The sequence below is a fragment of the Bison bison genome, unplaced genomic scaffold, assembly GCF_000754665.1.
Source record: "Bison bison bison isolate TAMUID 2011002044 unplaced genomic scaffold, Bison_UMD1.0 scf7180017864498, whole genome shotgun sequence".
NCBI classification, from domain to species: Eukaryota; Metazoa; Chordata; class Mammalia; order Artiodactyla; family Bovidae; genus Bison; species Bison bison.
This window is the reverse complement of record NW_011495057.1, coordinates 3,603,864-3,625,087: the sequence shown is the minus strand read 5'-3', so window position 1 is coordinate 3,625,087 and position 21,224 is coordinate 3,603,864. Positions and strand designations below refer to the sequence as shown.

Genomic DNA, 21,224 nt, shown 5'->3' with positions numbered 1-21,224 from the left:
AATATTCAGGACTGATTTCCTTTAGGAGTGTCCTGACTGGTTTGATCTCCTTGCAGTTGAGGGGACTCTCAGGAATCTTCTCCATCAGTTGGGAGAAGCATCAGTTCTTAAAAAGCATCAGTTCTTCGGTGCTCAGCTTACTTTGTAGTCCAGCTCTCACATCCATACATGACTACTGGAAAAACCTTAGGTTTGACTAGACAGAACTTTGTCAGCAAAGTAATGTCTCTGCTTTTTAACATGCTGTCTAGGTTTCCTGCTGTTATCTAGGAAACAGCATTTCAGTAAATTGAGAAATTCTTCTGCAAGAAATATCTATTTCTTTAAAGAATCTGATTCGTAAGCATCTTTATTTATGAAAAGAGGAGCTTCCTTGATAGCTCAGACTGTAAAGAATCTTCCTGCAATGTAGAAGACTCAGATTCTATCCTTGGGTGTGGAAGATCCCCTGGAGAAGGGCATAGCTACCCACTCCACTGTTGCCTGGAGAATTCCATGGAGCCTGGTGGGCTACAGTCCATGGGATCACAAAGAGCTGGACATGACCGAGCAACCAATACTTTCAGTTTATGATAAGATTCAATTACCCTGAGACACGGGTTTAATTGTTGGCTCAACATCGATTTCTCCTGACAGCAAAAAGAAGCTCCGTGCCCTCTACGGGAAATGGACAGAATGTTTGTACAGTGTTGACCCAGCCACGTTTGATGCTTACAAAAAAAATGATAAGAAAAATACTGAAGAGAAGAAAAACAGCAAACAGGTAAACAATCCCAGAAGATGGTATCGAAGGGATCCCTGGATGGTGGCCTGATAGTGGGTCACAGCGTTACCTTTTACACTTGGAGCTGTGCATGTGATGTTTCTCCTTGACCTTTTTGTTGTTGTTGTTACTGTTTTTAACAGCAAAAACATTTTGTATTGGGTAAAGCCAGTTGGAGACCCCAGTTGGATTCCTGGGTCGGGAAAATCTGCTGGAGAAGGGATAGGTTACCCACCCCAGTATTCTTGGACTTCCCTGTGGCTCAGACAGTAGAGAATTTGCCTGCAATGTGGGAGATCTGGGTTCGATCCCTGGGTTGGGAAGACCCTCTGGAGAAGGGAACAGCTGCCCACTCCAGTATTCTGGCCTGGAGAATCCCTGTGGACAGAGGAGCCTGGCAGGCTACAGTCCATGGGGTCGCAAAGAGTCAGACACGACTGAGTGACTTTCATATAGCCGATTAACAATGGTGTGACAGTCTCAGGTGATCAGCAAAGGGATTCATCCATACATATACATGTATCTGTTCTCCCCTAAACCCCTCTCCCATCAAGGCTGGCACATAACATTGAGCAGAATTCCATGTGCTATACAGTAATGAACAGATGATTGGACTCGCTACTGATTCTTGGGATACTCTCCCATGGAGTATGGGTGTGTGCTGTGCAGTTACACAGTGTTGAATTCACATCGCTTTGGAAAGTTGGAGTTCATCTTAGTGAGACAAATATTCTTACCCTCCTTCTGTTTATGTGCGTTAGCAGTTGAGCGCTTCTGAATATTTGAAATTACACCCAGAATAATCACATGGGTTTTCATGCAGACAGCAATGTTATTGCCCTCCTCTGTATCCGAGATCCCGGGAGCTGAGAACATTGCAGTTAAGGGAATCGTTGCTGGACGGCCATCCTCCTCTTATGAAGCTTCCTCCTAACGGGACAGTTCAACCTTAGACTCTCCCCTTGTGAGGCCACAGCTTCTTGTCGCAGGACCCTGGGAGGCTGGACTGCTCAGTGGAGTCTGAGCTAGAGAGAGGTTGCACCTGTTTGCACAGGAAGCATTGGAGGACTGATTATTTTCCAGTAATGGGCATCAGGGATCAGAACACGAGCTCTGCTTGGAATTCTGCCTCCTCCGCTTCTGAGTGGTTTGATCTTAGGCAGATCCCTACCCTCTCTCTGCCTCAGCGCCTCATCTGTAAAATGGAGACAGTAATAGCACCCTCATGTCAGAGCAGTTGACAGAGGTCAGGGGCCCCGGGTGAAGACAGCTCAGGTCCCGTCCTCTTTGAGCATCACAATCTGGCTCTCTGCTCCCGGCTCCCCTTGCCCTGCTGTGTTGCTTGCAAGAGGCAGAGCCTCGCTCTCCCCTTACAGAAGTGAGGTTCAGTACAGCAGAAGTCATTGGGGAAATTCCAGAAAATCTCCCTCATGTCCCATAAAGCCCCGGTCAATCTTTGTAGACAGAAGGGCCTTGCCCCTTGGAGAGGGCACCCTCACGCTCTCCCTGTGTCTAATCTCGCCTCCCAGGGCCTCGGCCACTGTGGGTTTCTGATGCTCCGAGGATATTCAGATGCCAGGCGAAGCTCGTCACCAGTGTCGTCCCCTCCTGGTTGCTGTTTGTAAAATTCCATGTCTCAGCCAGTAGTTCTAGATTTGGTAACAATGACATTGGGAATATGACTTCACTTTCCAGAGGCTTAAATTCTTTATATATAAAACTTTATGGGCCAGTTACGTAAGGACTAAATATACAGAGAGCTGCTGGCATAGCTCTGCTGGGGAAGGGGAGGGAGCAGGCAGCTAGTGGAAATGCTGCTTTCTTTTTTAGCTTAACATCTTTTGATTGAATACTTTCAGGATCCCTGCTGGTTTGGGTCATTGATAAATTTAGTTAAATGCTCCAAGAATTTAACCTTTCCTTGCCCTAATAGTGTTCCACGAACTACTTAAATGAGTTATTTTGGATTTTAAAAAAAGCTTTAAAAATATTAAAACACGACAGTCAAGGCGTGATGACGACAGTGGTGCTGGTAAGGCCTTATGTGCTCATAGCCCCTAAAAGTGACACAACGCAGGCTCACAGGCTCACAGCATGGACTCGGTCGCTCGACCCACATTTATTGGCTTCCTGGCCTGGATTGAAAGGTGAGGACACGAGAATGAGAAAGATACAGTGCCCTGGCACTCACGGGTTACGTTCTAATGCCACACAGTGAGAACTGCTGATTTTACAATTTGTTGCTGCTGTCGGTCAGTCACTAACTCATGTTCGACTCTCTGCGACCCCATGGACTGCAGCATGCCAGGCTTCCCTGTCCTTCAGTAACTCCTGGAGTTTGCTCAAACTCATGTCCATGGAGTCGGTGATGCCATCCAACCGTCTAATCCTCTGCCGCCCCCCAGCCCCCTTCTCCTCTTGCCCTCAGTTTTTCCTAGCGTCAGGGTCTTTTCTGGTGAGTCAGCATTTTGCATCAGGTGGTCGAAGTATTGGAGCTTCAACTTCAGCATCAGTCCTTCCAGTGAATATTCATGGTTGTAAGTACTATCTTTTTAAACATTTCAGTTTTGTTCCTCTGTTGGTTCTTCCAGATGAGCGCTTCTGAGGAGTCGGATGAAATGCCAATGCCGGATTCCGAGAGCGTGTTCGTCATCCCCGGGAGCGTTCTCCTGTGGCGAATAGCCCCACGGCCTCCGAATTCAGCCCAGGTAAGGCCTCCTGTTTACTTGGATCTGATGGCGCTCTTTCCCTGGCCTGGTCAGAACCAGGAGGAGGGCGGGGGTGAGAGGCGGGTCATCGAATTGCTCCTCAGTCATCCCTCTGTGGTTCCCCCCCAGGACTTGGCATTGCTGCCTCCCAGGCCTCCCGGTGTCTGGCCGAAATGCCTTGGGGTGGGCCTTTGGGGGGCTTCCTCCATACATACGGGTGTGGGCCTTTGAGGGGTTTCCTCTACACTTACTGAGGAGTAAGATTGACTCTATTTAAGTGCGTAGTGACGCAGCCAGATCCAAGTGAGACTTTTCATGTGGAATGGAGACTGTTGGTTTTGCTTGTAGTTCTCCCTGGAGCTGATGGTGGTGAATGTCACCTGGGGGGTTTGCTTGAGACAGACTCCCACAGCTGGCACAGACCCGGGTGAAAACATGGAGATGTGTGGGCACAGAGAGGCCGGCCATCATCACCCTAGAGCAGAGTGGGGGATCCCTGTCAAATCTTCTAGCTTCAGGGTTTCATTCTGCATTAACCTCCAGTACATGTTAATTTGAACATTTTCTTCTTTTTAGATGTACAATTTTACTAGCTTTGCAATGGTTTTGAATGAAGTAGACAAGGAGATGGAGAGCGTGATTCCTAAGACAGACTGCAGGCTGCGGCCTGACATCAGAGCCATGGAGAACGGGGAGATAGGTAATGTGCCTGGCGGCTCCAGGGAAGGTGGATTTCTTTGAGGAGGATGGTTTGCCTTACTCCCAGTCACTGTCTGCGTTTTAGTCTGTTAGGGCTGAACGTTTTATATGTTCGCACAAGCATCTTACATATTAGCATTTTAGGTGTTAGCACAAGCCATCCCTGGTGGCTCAGATGATAAAAAATTTGCCTGCCAATGCAAGAGACCTGGGTTCGATCTTTGGGTCAGGAAGATCCCCTGGAGAAGGGAATGGCAACCCACTCCAGTATTCTTGCCTGAAGAATGCCATGGACAGAGGAGACTAGCGGGCTATAGTCCTTGGAGTCATAAAGAATCGGACACGACTGAGCAACCTGTACTTTTCCCAGGTGATGCTAGTGGTAAAGAGCCTGCTGCCAGTGCAGGAAACACAGGAGACTGGGTTTGATCCTGGGTCAGGAAGATCCATCCCCTAGAGGAGGGCATAGCAACCCACTCCAGTATTCTCGCCTGGAGAACCCCATGGACAGAGGAGCCTGGCAGGCTACAGTCCATAGGGTTGCACAGAGCCAGGCGTGACTGATGGGACTAAGCACATGTTTGCTTATTTGCCAGACCTCAGTTGCAGCACGTGGAATCTTTTAGTTGCGGCATATGGGATCTAGTTCCCAGACCAGGGATTGAACCTGGGCCCCCTGCGTTGCAAGTGCAGAGCCTCTGGACCCTCAGGGAAGCATTTTAACATGACTTCTGAGGCCTTCAGAATAAGCAGGCTCCTTGGGTAAACACAGAGGCTGTGGAAGGAGGTGAGAGGTCCCGGATGCCAGCGTCACCTCTCAGCGGCCTGGGGCTGTGTTCAGTTTTGACATGCCGTGACTGTGGTGCTTGTGTTCTGATAAAGGACGGCGGTGCTAACACCTGCCTCCATGGAGTGAGTGTGCAGGTGCTGTCCCGGGTGGCCTCTGCTTGTACAATAACCGTTTTTTCACTGCTACGCTGATTCTAGATCAAGCTAGTGAAGAAAAAAAGCGACTCGAGGAGAAACAGAGAGCAGCCCGCAAGAACAGGTCCAAGTCGGAGGAGGACTGGAAGACGAGGTGCGCTGAGGGGCTGGGGTGTGTGGATGGAGGTGGGGTGCTGGCAGATGTGTGGACTACAGAGCGGGGCTCACCGCACCCTGCGAGTTGTCCCCAGGCCTGAGAGAAAAGTACTTTCCTTTGACCAAGTTCAAGCTGAAAGGGCTGCATGTGTGCAAAGCAAATGGACTATTTGGAAATTAAGGTTAAAATATTTCTATACAGTTCACACAGGTCGATGTCAGTTAAGCAAACTCTCTTCCTTATCCAGCTAAAACATTTGTCCCTTCTGTAAGAGGGAAAGTAGAGTTACAGATTTTGGTATGAAATAGGTTCAGAGTTGTTTCTTTGGGTGAATTATAGGAGCTTTGCTTATACATATATCATGGATCAAGGATATTTAGACAGTGCCTTTACTCTTCCAAATACACAGCACACATCATGGAAATACAGTGTGTTAAAGTGACATCTTGGATTCCATTAAGAAACAGAAACTGGGCAGTAAAATGTGCAAGTTTTGAAAATTTTTCAAAAGAATCAGGAGTTTCTTAGTCACTTGGGTTGAGTAATAGAATCTCTTGTAAAGAGGAATAGAACGAAAACATTTTTTACACTTATATAATAGAAACAATTGTCCCATTATTCCAAGTTGTTAAGTAAATTTCAGAGCCAGTGTGGGCATAATTTCACAACCAGTTTAGTAGATATTACTTGGTAGCCCCTTTGGCGCCTTATACCTTTATTAGAACTAGGAATGATCTTAGGTATCATCAAGTCCAACAGTTTTGGGATTTTTTTGTTAGCATCAAAATCTTTCTTGCCAATGAACATACGAAGGATTTGCAAATACAGAGCACATGGCCACAGAGCTGCGGGGGTAGGATGAGGGCTGAGCATCGAGGTTCACCTTCTCCCACCCACGCACATGCAGGATCCGGGGAACCTCTGGAAAGCCATTAGTCTAGAAATCCCCTTGTACGTGAAGAAACAAATGCTGGTTGTATTTCATTTGAGAAAGTTGCTCAAGGGCAAGTACACCCCGCAGACCATGATTAGAAAGAGCCACAAAAACCAAAACCACACTGCTTTACTGCAATCCCTTCTGAAAAGACTTGATACATTTTTATCATTATTTTTAGTCTCTTTTGCAGAAAGCCCACTTTGTGCTGTATTTCTAATTAACTCCTTTATTTTTCTGACCCCATTTTCAAGTGTGCAAAGTAAGCGAAAGTCCAGTAAGCATGTTTACTGTTGGGTGAAGTCTTACTTTCAGAAAGCAAGGAGCTTTGCACAGCTCTGTGGTGGCCTGGAAATAAAACTGGAAGCTAGGTTTGTGAGCTCCAGTTTGGAGCCTTACACATGCTTGCTTCCACCGCTGTCTCTTAGCATCCAGAGTTCTTATATGGATATACAGACCTTAAAAACGATGCTGCTGACCCTTGGTCAAAAGAATATGTGCTTGGAGCCCTTTCCTATTAGGGGTGAGAGGTGGTGTTTGCTGACTGGGTCTTCTGGCTGATAATGTGCTTTTGAGCAGCTGGGTTCAGTTTGTGTCAGGGAAGAGGTTGTACAGCTTATAAGGGGATGTGTTTTGCAGGGGGAAGTTGAAACCAGTCCTTGGAAACCACACCCAGAAACTTATAACCTGTCCCAAACTCATCCACACTAAAAGCTGGCTTTCATGTTGATACCAGTTTCAGTCATTTGAAAAAAGTTCAGGCTCTAGGTTTAAACTGCAGTTCATGCACATGAAAATGGCTGCTTGTGAGCCTGCCCTGTTTTCCAAGAGAAGCCCAGAGACCTTAGCAAGTGGGGTTATGTGGAGAGGAAGTGGTGGGACTGGTGAGAGACACAGCTTTGAAGAGAAGGTGGGTGATGACGCCACAAAAGGTGGTGAAGTCATCTCTTCCCCCAGTAAGAGCATCATGCAGAATTAATAGCGTTCTAGAATGTTATATTACTGATTACATTATAGAATGTTGTATTACTGACATGAGGCTTCCCTTGTAGCTCAGTTGGTAAAGAATCTGCCTGCAGGAGATTCGGAGACCCGGGTTCAATCCCTGGGTTGGGAAGATCCCCTGGAGAAGGAAATGGCAACCCACTCCAGTATCCTTGCCTGGAAAATCTCATGGACAGAGAGGCCTGGAGGGCTGCAGTCCATGGGGTCGCAAAGAGTCGGGCACGACTGAGCGACTAACACTTAACACTTACGTTACTGATTACATTATAGAATGTTGTATTATTGACATGGGGCTTCCCTGGTGGCTCAGATGGTAAAGAATCTGCCTGTAATTCAGGAGACCCAAGTTTGATCCCTGGGTCAGGAAGACACCCAGAAGAAGGGAATGGCAACCCACTCCAGTATTCTTGCCTGGAGAATTCCATGGACAGAGGAGCCTGGCAGGCTGCAGGCCATGGAATCACAAAGAGTTGGACACGACTGAGCGACTTACACACACACACGTCAGTCATTGACTAACACACATTACTGACATAGACTCATGGATTCTTAGAAACATTGACTAAAAGGCAACAAAGACATCTCCCCATCCCCTCTTCTTTTGCCCATGCTTGCCTCAAGTGTTTGACTTTGGAAAGACAGCATAGACTTTTGTGTTTGTGGAGGGGATACGCTGACAGCAGCAGAGGTTTCCAGACCTGAGTGCTGGAAATGAGAAGACCAGACATTGAGGGAAACTCTAGTCCTTAGTATCAGATCCTCAAACCTGATTGTCTTCTGTGCTGTGTTCCAGTTCTCCCCAAGAACAAGTGCTCCCCATAGGGAGGCCCTGCAGACATGGCCTTCAGTGGCTTATGTGTAAACCCAAAAAAGTCCTTTGCTATTGAATGAATCTCCTGTTCTGTGAGGTCTCTGCACTTGACTTGCCCGTTGTCCACTTTGTATAGAGGAAGTCCTGTGGTGCAGGCCTGAGGCTTGGTTAATTTTTAGAGTCATTTTTGATGACCTTGATTTTGATTTGATTGATTTTCTGAAGTGCTTGGATTTTGTTAAACCTGATTACAAAAGTGCTTTTATTGCTTGGACTTTTGAGACCAAAAGGAGTGAAATTGTATGCTTCATTTAGGCAAAAATTCTGTGACTTTGATCAAAGAAAAATCCTTAAAGTATTTCCAGCATGGTTACCAAAGTCTTGAGAAACACATATCTTGGTAAATATTTGATATTGATATTTGACTTTTAAATTTTTTAATTAGGGAAAAGTCCCCAAAGCTAAATAACTTCTGTAATAATTTAGAAATTTGGGCCTAGTGGGCATTTACTTTCTCAGCCTTCAAGGAATTAACCTAATCTAAAGCATGTTTTCTGCCTTAGGGCTTTTAATGTTGCTGCAGTGGTTAACAGGGACCACTTGGGATTTATCTAACCTCACTCTAATTGTTAAATATTTTTGAGGCAATTTATTTGGAAAGAATGACAGACATGAAGCTATTTTTATAAATATTACTCTGAAAAACTGAATCTTACTAGAAAATGTTATACAAATTCATATTTGAACCTTTTGAAGAAGTAATTTTGCATTTCCATTACCTCAAGAAAGCTGGGAATATTTAGGAAATGGGTGAATTGTTTTTTAAAGGGCAAGAAAATTAGGGCAGCTCTTTCTAGAGTTTGATCAGATGGGTAAGAATGTTAGAAGCTAGATGCAGCCTATAAATCTACATTAGTGTGGAGAAAAGAGACCCAGGAAGATGTGGGCCAGATTAATTTCAGTGGATTATGTGTAACATAGGATATTTGGAAAATGATGGTCTTTAAAAAGGCTTATTTGATATCATGGTTAGCTTGGGCAAGTTATTTAACTTCTCTGACATTGAGCTCCTCATTTGTGAAATGGAAGTAATATTTTGGGGTGGGGAGATTTACTCTGAATCAGGCATCTTCCTATTACTTTAGGTAGACTGTAAAAGTCTCCTCACCCTGATTCCTTATTCCTCATTGCTTAAAAGCTGCTTTATTCTGGAAGGTAAGCAGTGGACAATTAGATACCATTACTGAATGCCATGGAAAATCCTTATCTTTCAAGTGGTCTTATTACACATTTCAGAATATTGTTTTACATATTCTGAGCTGGGTGCATGTGACTCTTTGAAACCCCCATGGACTGTACATAGCCCACCAGGCTTCTCTGTCCTGGAGTGGGTTGCCATTTCCTCCTCCAGAGGACCTTCCCGACTCAGGGATTGAACCCGTCTTCTGCACTGGCAGGTGGATTCTCTACCACTGAGCCACCCGGGAAGCCCGTTGTTGTACATAAGTGCTCTCTAAAAACACTTAAGTCTTCTCGGAAACCTCTAGCTCACAGAATGAAGTGAATCGCTGCAGTAGGGGAGTCTGCAAACTGGTGAAGCAGTGAGGATCCTGTGATTGCAAACAGTTTCCCCTGTAAATCTTGTCTTAACAGGTGGTTCCATCAAGGCCCTAATCCCTACAGCGGAGCCCAGGACTGGCTTTATTCAGGCAGCTACTGGGACAGAAACTACTTCAATTTGCCTGACATTTATTAAAATGTAGACAAGTTGGGGCGTTTTGACTCATCTGCAGATAAGTCTTAAACCTATGTTTTAAAATTTTCTTCCTTGGTTTCTACTCATCTTTTAAAAAAAGCGGAAAAAACCCTCTCATGATAACTTGCCCTTCACCCAACAGAAGTGGGGTATAGGGTGATACCAGTGATGAAAGTCTTAGGAAGAATGGGTGATTCTGTATCCGGTCGTGCTTCTTTGGAATACTGTTTTATACAGAGGTATGGGAAACTGCTGGCAAACATGCTTTTGATGGTTGCTGTTGCCATATTTACCGAAGGTTTATACCTAAATGTAACTTTAGCTTTATGGAATTATATAGTAACCCAAATCATTTTGAATATTTTTATGCTGTCATGCTTGAATGTTTTAGATTTAACTTTGAAATGTTTAAAATTCTCCTATACAAGGTTTATATGCTCAAATATAGAGGTGTATGTCATTTTGTAAAGATTACATTGAAAAGATGGCTTTTCTTTACACTAATCCTCTCAATTTTGCCCCCTCCCATCCCTAAAAAGAAAAAAAAAATGGCTGAGTGTTCGGAAGAGACATTCCTAATTTGAAAATTCAAAACTGGAAAAGGTATTTCATTTGCTTATTTTAGTACTCTGAATTTACTTTTACAATTTTCTATAATTAATGTCATTAGAATAAAAAGGTGTTTGAATTGTATGTTTGAAAATATGTATAAAACCTAGCAATTCACAAAAATACCATAGAAATAGAGGTTTTAGGCACCATCATTACATAATGACAAACCTTTTTAAATGCTTCAACTTCCAGTGGCAAATGCCACCAGAGAAACTCAGTTGTATTCATGTATTATAAATATCAAACTATATAAAAGGAGGTCTTGTGCATTTCAGGTTTGCAAGGCACCTGTGTACTTAAGATATGTACGGAGACCTACTGTACAGTAGCTTTGCCCCTTTAATTGGGGCACATTAATCACATGGTATTTATCTACCCAACCCCAGACTGAGATTTTGCTCCTAGGGGCCTTAGGTAACTGCCAGTAAGTTATTTCAATGGCTGTCTCAAAGTTAACAAGTGTTATAATGAAATAATCTACCTGATGCTAATAAAGGCTTTAGAATGTTCTAAACAGTGTGGTTTCATTTAAACTTTCAAATATACTCATAATTGCAATTCACGTGATCCTGAATTGTCAAGCATGTCCTTACAAAGAAGTCCCTGTGGTGCCAGAGTTTGGCACCTTACTCTTCTACTGTACTTACCCGGAAGACACTCAGTGCACTGTATTCACTCGGTGTGAATGCCAGATAGGGAATGATTAACTGGAGAACCTTGCTAGCAAACTGCTCGAGTGGAAATACATATTTTTTTACAGTGTGTACTTAAGACCTGGTTGTGTTGTTTCTATATCCCCTAAGTTACAAAATAAGCAAGATGACAAGGTTTTATGCTTGCATGAAGTTTATTGATATAGTACGCTTGGTGGCAGACTCCACCTTGAACGTCGACTCAAACAATGTCCTTTTCGGCATCTGTTAGGAATAATGTAAACAGTAAATTGTTTACTCAGACAACTGAACATGTAAAATGAGTGGATGATCAGAAATGCAAGTCCTATGCTCCTGCTCTGCTAAGCTCATAACTAATGTTACCTGTGCACTAAAATATCCTGGCATCTCATGCTCAAGACAGCCATTTGGACAGTTCCACTGGAAGTCTACAAAGGGTGTGAGTAAGTCAATGTCCTAAGGTATTTGGAAAACAGTGCCTCCTTAAATAGTCATTATGCACTTGAACTTGCCTCTAATTGACATCGAGCTTCTGGGGTTCAGCTGCTGTCTTCTGGTTTCCCACTGAACTCTTAATCCCATCTTTTCATTTGGGAGGCAGGTCCCCTCTTCCCACCTGACTTCACCTTAAGGGTCTCTCGTCTGTTCTTTCCTGCCTTTGGACTCTGGGGGCTCCTTGCATGACCAGCTTCTCCTAGGCACATGTCCGTTTACACTGGGACCTGAACACCCCATCTAATAGACAAAGGCCTGCATCAATACCTCTGTGCTCACGTCAGGGAGGAGAGACTGACGCTGTATGTGGTAATAAGTACTGGTTGAAGAAAAATGTACTGATTTGTGAGGATAAAACTATTTACAGTTAATGCTGCTTTTTTAGCACTCTAATGTGTCTCCACCCTCTTTGTTCTGCTCTGAATACTCACTGTACGAGGGAGCCCGCTTAGCACATGGACCGAGTGCTCCTAAGTGTGCTCCCTCTAGAACTGCCCAACTTGCTCCTCCCCGCCCTTTAAACCTGCCAACTAGATTATAATGCCCACATAAGACTGTCTTTCTGTGACTCCATCCCCTTGGCATCTTCTGTAGGGCTAGACAAAGGACTAGGCATTCCAGGGTAAATGAGTTGGTTGACTGGTGCACGTCTGACACCACAGCCTTGGTGAGCGTCTCTGGTGCCGTGTGCCTGCCACGCACCGAGTAGTAACTGGGCGTCAGGGAGGCATGCATTCAGCTGTCTTAAAATACCTTTGTCTACAGGCCAACAAATCAAATTGCTGAGAACACACACAAATGTGTTAAGGCCCAGGTACACGAGGAGGAGAATTTACCTGCCAGTTTTAAGTTTCTGCTCTGCGAACATGGGCAGTAGTCACGGTTATTTCTCCAGCAATACCGTAACTTCCAAAGGGAGAACGTTTGTCACCAGATCCTGAACCTTTTTTGGCTACATCTTCTACCGGGAAAGCAACAGAAAGAAAAACTGGGCTTTTTGGTCTGGACACATCTTGTCCACTTGTAGGAGGACTAGCATTCTGGGGGGTGGGGACGTGTTTCTGGAATTTCTGATCTGCAGGAAGAGCAATGGGCACTTGCACTGCGGCATATCTCTTCACGGCCTCTGACTGGGAAACAACAGCATGTCCAGGAACAGGCTTCCAATCCTGTGCTTCCTGAACATTTGAGCCCACTAAAATAAAAGGCGGGGCACTGGTCTTCTTGCTGTCGTCCATCATCACATAAGTTGGAGAAGTAACTTTCGGTGGATGCTGCAGAAACTGTGGATCCTTAGGATTAGAAAGATAGAGGGTCGCCTGGGGGAAAGGCCCAGGTACAGGTGGCGGTGATGGGCGGCTTTGTTGATTCATATCAGTTAGACAATAAAGGGTCCACATGTTAGAATATGGTGGTGGTTGTCCTGCTTCGCTTGCTGCTATCGCTACAAAAAAAAAAAAAAAAATTTGCAGGCGTTAAAGGTTTGGTCTCTGTATCAGGCGCTATGCACAGAAATGTCTTAAATTTTTTTTTTTTTACATATAAACAAACAGCTGTAGTAATATGTGCCATAAAGCATGCTATAGAGAGGGCTAAATAAATTGTGTTTGGTAATGTGAAAGGAGAGAGATTCTCTACAGTTGGAAAATGAGAACAGTGTTTTGATAGCGAGTGGCGGGGACACTAGGGTTGTGGCTGAGGAGCAGTCTCATTCTAAGCTGCTGTTTCCAGGAACTTTAGACCTGGCTTCTCCAGGGTCCTCAGGAAATGAGTCAGCACTTCCAGCTCCACCAAAAGAATCAACTGAAGAGCGTGTGAAGCCACTGGAAAAAGTGTTAATGCATCTGCATAGTGATTCTTCTCTTTACAGAAGAAATCAGCACTCAGCACTTAGGTGGCATCTTTTGATCACATAATCAGTTATCTCGGGCCCTTTGCAGGCACTGTCGTCGCCCGCCAGTTGGTCACCATACACAAAACACCACATAATCTAGGACTCATAATCTAGAGCACTGCTCGGGCTTAGGCGAGGCTTGAAATTATAGGTCCTAGGTGGCAGTAGAAGGCTGCATGTTCTCACAGTGGCTCTTTAAGGAAAGAAAAAAAAAAAAAGGTCTTGGGGTGTCATCCATTCACTTCCACCAAGGATGCTATCATGTCAGGTTAGAGTTGCCTACTTGAAGCCAGTGCTGGTGTGGAGAACTGAGTCCCAGAAGATGGGACAGAAGAGCAACATATAGCCTTTGTGCAGTTTTTTTTTTTTCTTCCTCCTTCAGAAAAGAAGACGACACTATGCACACGATTAAGCTACATTTTCAGGCTCCTGAAACTGACCCCTCTGGAAGCTAATTAAAGATAAGCACAAGCGAAGTCGTCAGGTGTCTGTGAAATACCTTTAGTGCTTTGGAAGCAGTTAAGCCACTTGAGAACAGTAACTTGGGATGAAGTGCTGCCTAGGCCACAAGTGTAATGCCAGCCCCCACAGGCTACGCTCCAATGCTGCCCCCTGCCTTTCCAGCTGTGCAGAGTCCCCGTCACACTGCCAATTTCATCTCTAAACACCTGCTGTGGTAACACCTCTTTATCATTCTGACTCTGGTAAGAGTCATGATTGAGAGAGCTTCTGCAAAAGGAATGGGGGGCTGTTGGTTCCTGCACGTCCCACCTACCTCAAGGGAGAAGCATCACGGCACTCGTCTGGATGAAGTGGGAGGGCGGGTGGACGGAAGGCCATTAACTAGACCGAGATGGGCGGTCAGATGTGCGTCTGTGTCACAGGAGAGCGGTAGTGAGAGTTCAGCAGCCAAGCAAGCAGGTTGATTTAGGCTCCTGTTGGGGTAACGATGGAAGCCAGCCAGCCTTGACACGTCCATCCTTCCTGCTGCCGCTACCACCCCGCTCCCCTGGGGGACAGAACTTCACCTTGACCTTTCCCCTTTCCATCTGGCTATGAAGCTGCTCCCTCCGCTGCGAGAAGCCCCCAGGCAAGACGGCAGTGCTCAACCGGCCCCCCAGACCAGCTTGCAGAGCTCTCCCTCAGCGCGAAAGCAGTCAAACACACCACCATTTCTTCCATGTTTCCAACGCCACCACCTAGGTAAATGCATTGTTGTCTTTCGCGTTTACGTTCACGAGTGAGAAATTTCAAACCAACACTCCGTGATTACAGTTTTGCAGTAGCTGTATCCAGATCACATGAACACATTTGTGCCTGACAACAGGTTCGAACATCTTTCGCGACACAGTATGTCCAAACAACAGAAGAGCACTCGATGACCAAATTTTGAGGCCAAGCGGTGGTTATGTCACTTTAAAATCACTCATCTCATGAGAGTAAAATCTCAAATACAACAAAGCCTTTATTTAAATAGGTTTGGCATTTTCAGTACTATTGAAAGACTTCTGACCAGTCTGCAGGGAGCCTACCTAGATGGTCACCTGAAATACAGATGTCACCAGAAGTGTAGTTTTTAATTTTGTAAGTAATTTTCTTACCTGGCTCCATCAAACCTCGTTGGAAGGTGCTGCGTCCCGTTCTGGTTCCATTTCTGATTCATAAAGACCTTCTGGAACAGGAGGTTGGGGGCCACTAGATGATCTTACGGACCCTGAGCGCGCGGGTTTGACCTCCGTCTCCTGGGACGCAGGGTTTTCCCCGGACTCCTGCCCAGCACTGCCAGGGGCCAGCGCAAAGATCTCCACTTCAAGGTGCATAGATTTCTCAGAGCTCACTGCTTTGGTAGAGCCGTCTGCCTCCACATGGACTGAGGAGTCATATTTTGTACTCTCCAACTGCACAAATTTTGCGGAACCCACAGATTTTTCAGACCCGCGTGAGGCTGTTTTGCCTACTACAAGTATGGGACTGTGTGGTGGTGACTGCTCCTTGCCTTTAAGACGAGCAACGTGATCAGAGAAGGGGATAACTATTTGTTCTGGTAACTGCTCAACATAAGTAACTCCTTCGATTACAGGCTCATCATTATAGATAGAAGCTATGTGCATGGTGGATGTCACCTCAATGTCAGCCTGCAAAGGGACCTCAGAAGCATGGTCACAAGCAGGAGGTTCTTGTTCACCCTGCAAGGGGGATGAGGAAGCCGTTGGTGATTCAGCCTTACTGCCCACACGTACATGGACAGATTTTTCGCTCACAACCTGCTCTGCTACCAGCTTGCCAGAACACACACTAGGAGGGGCCACCACGTTCTCTTCAGCAGCCTTCGAGCTCAGCGTCTCCTCGGAAATACCAGGCATACTTGTTGCCACATCCACCATTAAAATTTCAGATTGATCAGAATGAACAGATGGAACATTACCTAACATCTGAGCAGCAAACTGGGCGGGGTCCGCAGGGACATAGGCAAACTCGGAAGTGACGGCTGCTGGCAACGGTGACGATGGTGGGGTGGCGTTCTTAGGGGTGGTCGGTTTGGATGGGCCCCGGAGTGCTTCGCCTGCGTCCTCAGGCTCTGGGGACAGGTCGGCCTGGACTGACGGGAACTGAGTGGTTTTGCTGCTGAACAGCGGCGCTGCTATGTTATCCTCCTCGGTGTCCGTCGATTTCTCCATCCGTTTAGGCTCTAGGGAAATGGTAGATGTTCTTTCTGGTTCTCTCACACATTCTGCTTTCTTCTCTTGGGCTGCTCCTTCCGACCATTTCTCCACTAAAAATGAAGGTCAAATGAGTTAGTAAGTACATAGTCCTCAAAAAAGGAATTTTAAAGGAAGCACAGGTTGAGCATACCAAAGTCGTCATGTACGCAACCTTGAAAGTTCTGTCAACATCTGTGACTTAAGTGTGGGCAGTGAAACTCCCCTGTCCTTATCTACCGAAGAGAGACCTCAGTTCATTACCTTAGAAATAAAGGACTACTTAAAGTAGCACAGTGACAAAAGCTAATAATCAGATACCACCTTCAGCTGGATCATAACTCTGCCTAAAAATCAGCTGAAAACACCCCTGAAAAAAATCTCCTGATCCAAACTTCCACAGAAAACTGGGGAAAGGAAAAAACACTTCATAACTTAAATGAAACACATGCTGTCATATTAAAAGGCATTCCATAAGAAAACTGGTATATAAAGTTCAATTTACTAAACTGTAAAACTGGGCTACCATAGCATATTTTTACATTAGGAAATGTCATGTATTCTTATCTAAATATGCTAGCACCTGCTGGCGAGGTGGGCTGATGCAGCCGAAGCACTGACCCAGACAAGAGCAGCAGAAAGAGCTCTGGAAGAGGGCCTCAGCGAGTCCTTGGAGGGGAAGAAAATAACCATGGCTCACAAGCTCAAGTCAACTGATGACATACAGAAACTCCCAGAGCTGGAAAACTGTGAAATCATGTTCTGGACTCAACATTGTGCTTGTCACTCACGTTTGTCTAACCACCTGAGTCAGGACTCAAACGTTTTCACATCTGCCTACTTTACTCAGGATTACCTCTTTGGGGAAGCATTTCCCTAATGTCATGAAATCAGCAAGAAAAGTTAAATTTGCCTCAGGAGAATATATTTGCTTCAAGTCAAAACTTTGGAAACGAGTCTTCATGGTAAAGAAATAGGTGCTTGGGGTTTAAGTCCTGGCCCTGAGTGTTCTCCCTCAGCCCCTTCTGCCACACTCTTGCTCTTGCCCCTGGGGGCAGCCTGCTGTTTCTCATCGATGATGCCAGGCAGGGACTCGCTGACCCAGGTGGTCCTTTCTCACTGTTCCTGTGGGTCATCCATGGCAGCTGATCTCTGCTTTCTATCTGTGGTCAGTTTTGAGCCAGTGGTAGGAAGGAGCCCTCTATTTGGTGTTGACATAGGACTTCTACCCTGCTTCCATCTTTCACAAAGGGCCTATGAGTGTGAACTTCCTGTGTCTGGAATCCCAGACTCCTCCAGCCGGACACCCGAGTCCACCCTTAGGGCAACGGCAAGGTCAGGACGCCCACTGCCACCATGAAACCCAAGCCCACTCCTCTCTAGACTCACCTACCCACTCTATGCCAGCAACTCTCTTTTCCCTCATGGGGACTTCCAATCCCAAAGTTGGCAGTCGTTTATTTACCATGAGCATTGTCAAGAACACAACCAGCTTTGAGATTGGATCACTGAAGTCCATAGATCGCCTGCATGGGACCCATCGGAGATGTCACTTACAGGAATTCAGCAACTGTGGGAAGGCCATGTGCCCTTTTAAAACAGGCTTATCATTCCTGAAAAATCTAAGACTAATCCTTACGCTTATTTTTGCCTTTGGAGGTCCCCTATTAATCACCATTCCGGAAAGGTAAGTGTTAGTAGCTCACAGTCGTGTCTGACTCTTTGTGACCTTATGGACTGTAGCCCACTGGGCTCCTCTGTCCATGGCGTTCTCCAGGCAAGAATACTGGAGTGGGAAAGGTAAAGCATTATATAATTATGAATCATGACAACTCATCAGAGGATTTATGACATTGCTGCCTTCCCCACAACTTCTCATTGTAAAAAGGTACATGAGAAAGTCTGGATCTCAGTCCTAACTGAATAGATTTAATGGCCAAGCCAATGGTTCTGAGCTTCAGCCTCCTAGTCTGTAAGATCTTGAGTCTTTGTAGAGATTAAATAGAATCATTCACCTAAAAGTTACTCTATAAACGATGAATCATGTATAAATGGGGAAAGAATAAATCAACACTTATTTAAAAAGTTTTGAAATGTAATATCAAATTAAAAATTATAAACCTATCTTTAAATCCGCTTTGATTACAATTAGTTGGCTATTTCTTAATCTGGTGATAAGATGCAGGATGTTTTTCCCCATTATACTATATGTCTATATATATACACACACACGCGTCATATTTCATCACATTGAGATCAAATGCCTTAAGCTATAATAATGGTTTTGAAACGTAAAGCACTAGGTTAACCACTAGGTTTGGTTTAGAATACATAAGAGAATGTTAACAAATATATACATATGAGTTATACATATGTAACTTGAATTTATATTGAGTTTCTGTTTATCTATTACTACAGAAGGTAAAACATTCTAATGTTTTAAAGGTCTGTTTAACAATTCCAAAGATTGCTGACTTGTAACCTTAGCTTTTGTCTGCCTGAGAATGTATTCTTTCATTTTTAAAGGATGTATTCACTGCATATATATATTCATTCTAGGTTGCAGCTTTTTGCTTTCAGCACTTTAGAGATGTCATTTCATTGTCTTTTGGCTTCTGTAGTTTCTGTTAAGAAATCTGCTGTTTGTCCGATTATTCTCCTGAGAGTAATATGCCTTTTTACTCTTCCTGTTCTCATGATTTTGTCTCTTTCAGCAATCTGACCATGATGTACTGAGGTGTCGTTTTCTTTGTCCTTATGCTGCCGTGTGTTCAAACTTTTTGAATCTGTAAGTTGATGTCTATCAGTCAGCCTTAGATAATTCTCGGCCACTTTTTCATCTACTCTCTTTTCTCCTCCTTTGACTGTAATTACACATTTTTCCCTCCTTTTGATCATGTCCCACACATGTCTTACACTCTGTCCTCTTGTTTTTCTTCTTGCTTCAATTTGGGTATTTTCTACTACCCTGTTTTTTAGTTTCCTATAATTTGTCTTCTGCTAGTAAAGCTGTTTAATAAGAATAACTGTTGTTGTTGTTTTTAGAGCCTTACTCTGTTGAAGTTCTCCAGCTTTTCATCCATGCTTTCTATCTTTTAATTATCTTGTTCTAATAATGGCAAATATGATCCTCCTGAGACTTCCTTTTATATTTTGTCAAAGTAGGTATATTACACTTTGTTCTTACTCCTAGCACATTGTCTTACTCCCAGGCTGTGATGTTCCTGGGGTCTCAACTGAATTGCCAGTTTCCAGAAGTCTCTTCATTTTGGCTGAGTCTAAACTCCAAAGCCTCCCCCCAACACTGTACCACTTGTGAAAATCCTACTTAGCTTTCAGTCTTCCAGCAGCTCTTCTCTGCTAAGCCTTCTCAAACCTTAGAGTCCACACATGAGCACCTTAGGAGTTGGCAAAATAACCAAAGAAAGTATCTTTGCAGACTTTTGGGAAACACTTCTCCACAAATGCCTCCTCTCTGGTACTGTCGTCTAGATCCCAGCCTCGTCAGGAGCCCCAAACTCTGCTGCTGTTTTCTCTTCCTGGAGTGACTTCCAGTTTCTGCTTGGTCTCTTTTCCTGCACATGAATTTGAAAAATGCTACCATGGTGAATATGGGGCTCAAGTTTTGTGAACTCTTGTGGTTGAGCTCTGGCTCTGACCCACACACTGTGCTTTTCTGCTGCCTCTTAGTTACCTAGGTAGAAGCGTAACGCATACTACCTGGGTGCTGCTCTCTGACTCCACTGTATTTACTACTCACGCTTCTACTTCGTGGAAAGTGTGGCCTGTGTGCTTATTTCACTGAAGGACTAAGATATTCTTCATAATTTGGTTGTCTTTAGCAATTAAGGACCAGTTGACAGTATTTTAGTCCCAGCTTGGACATTCTGCACTTAGCTCTCTGCAGGGTTGAGTCACTTCAGTTTTCCCATCTGGATTTCTTGCTAGTCAGGACTCTGAGACATCTAAACACATTTGGACGCACGAAAAGCCAGACAGACCATAGGAAACAAATATTCTCCCAGGCCTACCTGAGAAAGACCTCCAGTATTTCAATCCAGTGCATAAATGCAGTTGGTTTATTCAGCCAATATTTACTGAAGGTCTGGTCATGACAGTTATGGTGTAGGATTTGAATGTAGCATGTGACGTGCTCAATGCAGCACCATGCTACCAGTGAGCTACCCATTGAGCTTCTGAGGAGCATGCATTCTCTAGGCAGCACAAGAATGCAGAGAACAAGCCACCTGCTTGGGTCTCAGGGAATTCGGATCAGAAATTCTACCTACCTTATCGCCAGTTTCAGCCTCAGCTGGCATTTCTCATGCACCACAGTCCCACTGTCAAGGACTTTCTATTTCCCTCTCCTATGCAGCAGGAAATGGCCTTTGAGCCTGTCTTTTCTCCTGCCTCCTCTATGGTTTATCTAAAGTAAAAACTTGATTCTGTTAACACTAGGTCTTAAAACACCTTTGAAAATTCCAAGAAAATCTCTCAACAAAAACAGGCTCCTATACAACTCCAAAGTTTTAGCCTTTTAATTATGAACCGAGTAATGGACTCTTTGCTGCAGACTCTATTTGCCTTTTCCCTAAAGCAAATTAATGCTTCAATGGGTAGAGATCAACAGAGCAAATAGGAAAAAATAGAGGTAATCTAAACCCGGGGTATACTAATTTATTATCTTTTAGAAATATACCTACAACACTGAAGAGCTGGGGTTGACAGGGAGCTATCAAAGTGTCTGGCCAGCAGAGTCAGATGCTTAGCTTATGAGGCCCAGGATGGTCTTGCTTCTTATACTGACCTCTCCTTGTGTTCCTGACCTCATCTGGTTTGCTGTCCTGGATTGCATGGCTTTCCTTATCTGCTTCTCAGCCCAGCATTCTCCTCTCTTAATCCTGACCCTGTATTTCTGTCCCTAGTCTTGACAATCTGACCCCAATTCTCAACTATACCCTTTTTCCTAGTGATTTATTTGCCATCTTTAGTATAGCTGCTGTTAAGTTGCTTCAGTCGTGTCCGACTCTGTGCAACCCCATAGACAGCAGCCCACCAGGCTCCCCCATCCCTGGGATTCTCCAGGCAAGAAC

At 44.7% G+C, this 21,224-nt stretch overlaps 2 protein-coding genes across 9 annotated transcripts in view; one reads left to right on the top strand and one right to left on the bottom strand.

The window, feature by feature from the left end:
• OSBPL1A (oxysterol binding protein-like 1A) overlaps positions 1-10,883 on the top strand; it is a 234,197-nt gene extending 223,314 nt beyond the window's left edge. For all 5 annotated transcript variants that reach the window (XM_010828928.1, XM_010828930.1, XM_010828929.1 and 2 more), the window contains 5 exons: positions 637-763; positions 3,355-3,471; positions 4,048-4,171; positions 5,158-5,248; positions 9,655-10,883. In XM_010828928.1, coding sequence (XP_010827230.1) covers positions 637-763; positions 3,355-3,471; positions 4,048-4,171; positions 5,158-5,248; positions 9,655-9,757 — 562 coding nt within the window. In that variant the 3' untranslated portion in view covers positions 9,758-10,883. The remainder of the gene's footprint in view (positions 1-636; positions 764-3,354; positions 3,472-4,047; positions 4,172-5,157; positions 5,249-9,654) is intronic.
• A 314-nt stretch (positions 10,884-11,197) lies between these two features.
• Positions 11,198-21,224, bottom strand: part of CABYR (calcium binding tyrosine-(Y)-phosphorylation regulated) — a 19,262-nt gene continuing 9,235 nt past the window's right edge. For 2 of the 4 annotated variants that reach the window (XM_010828935.1, XM_010828933.1), the window contains one exon: positions 14,548-16,205. In XM_010828935.1, the coding sequence (XP_010827237.1) occupies positions 15,043-16,205 (1,163 nt within the window). In that variant the 3' untranslated portion in view covers positions 14,548-15,042. Of the gene's footprint in view, positions 11,287-12,374; positions 12,983-14,547; positions 16,206-21,224 lie in introns of those variants that run through there. The other 2 variants (XM_010828936.1, XM_010828934.1) reach the window with 2 other exon arrangements.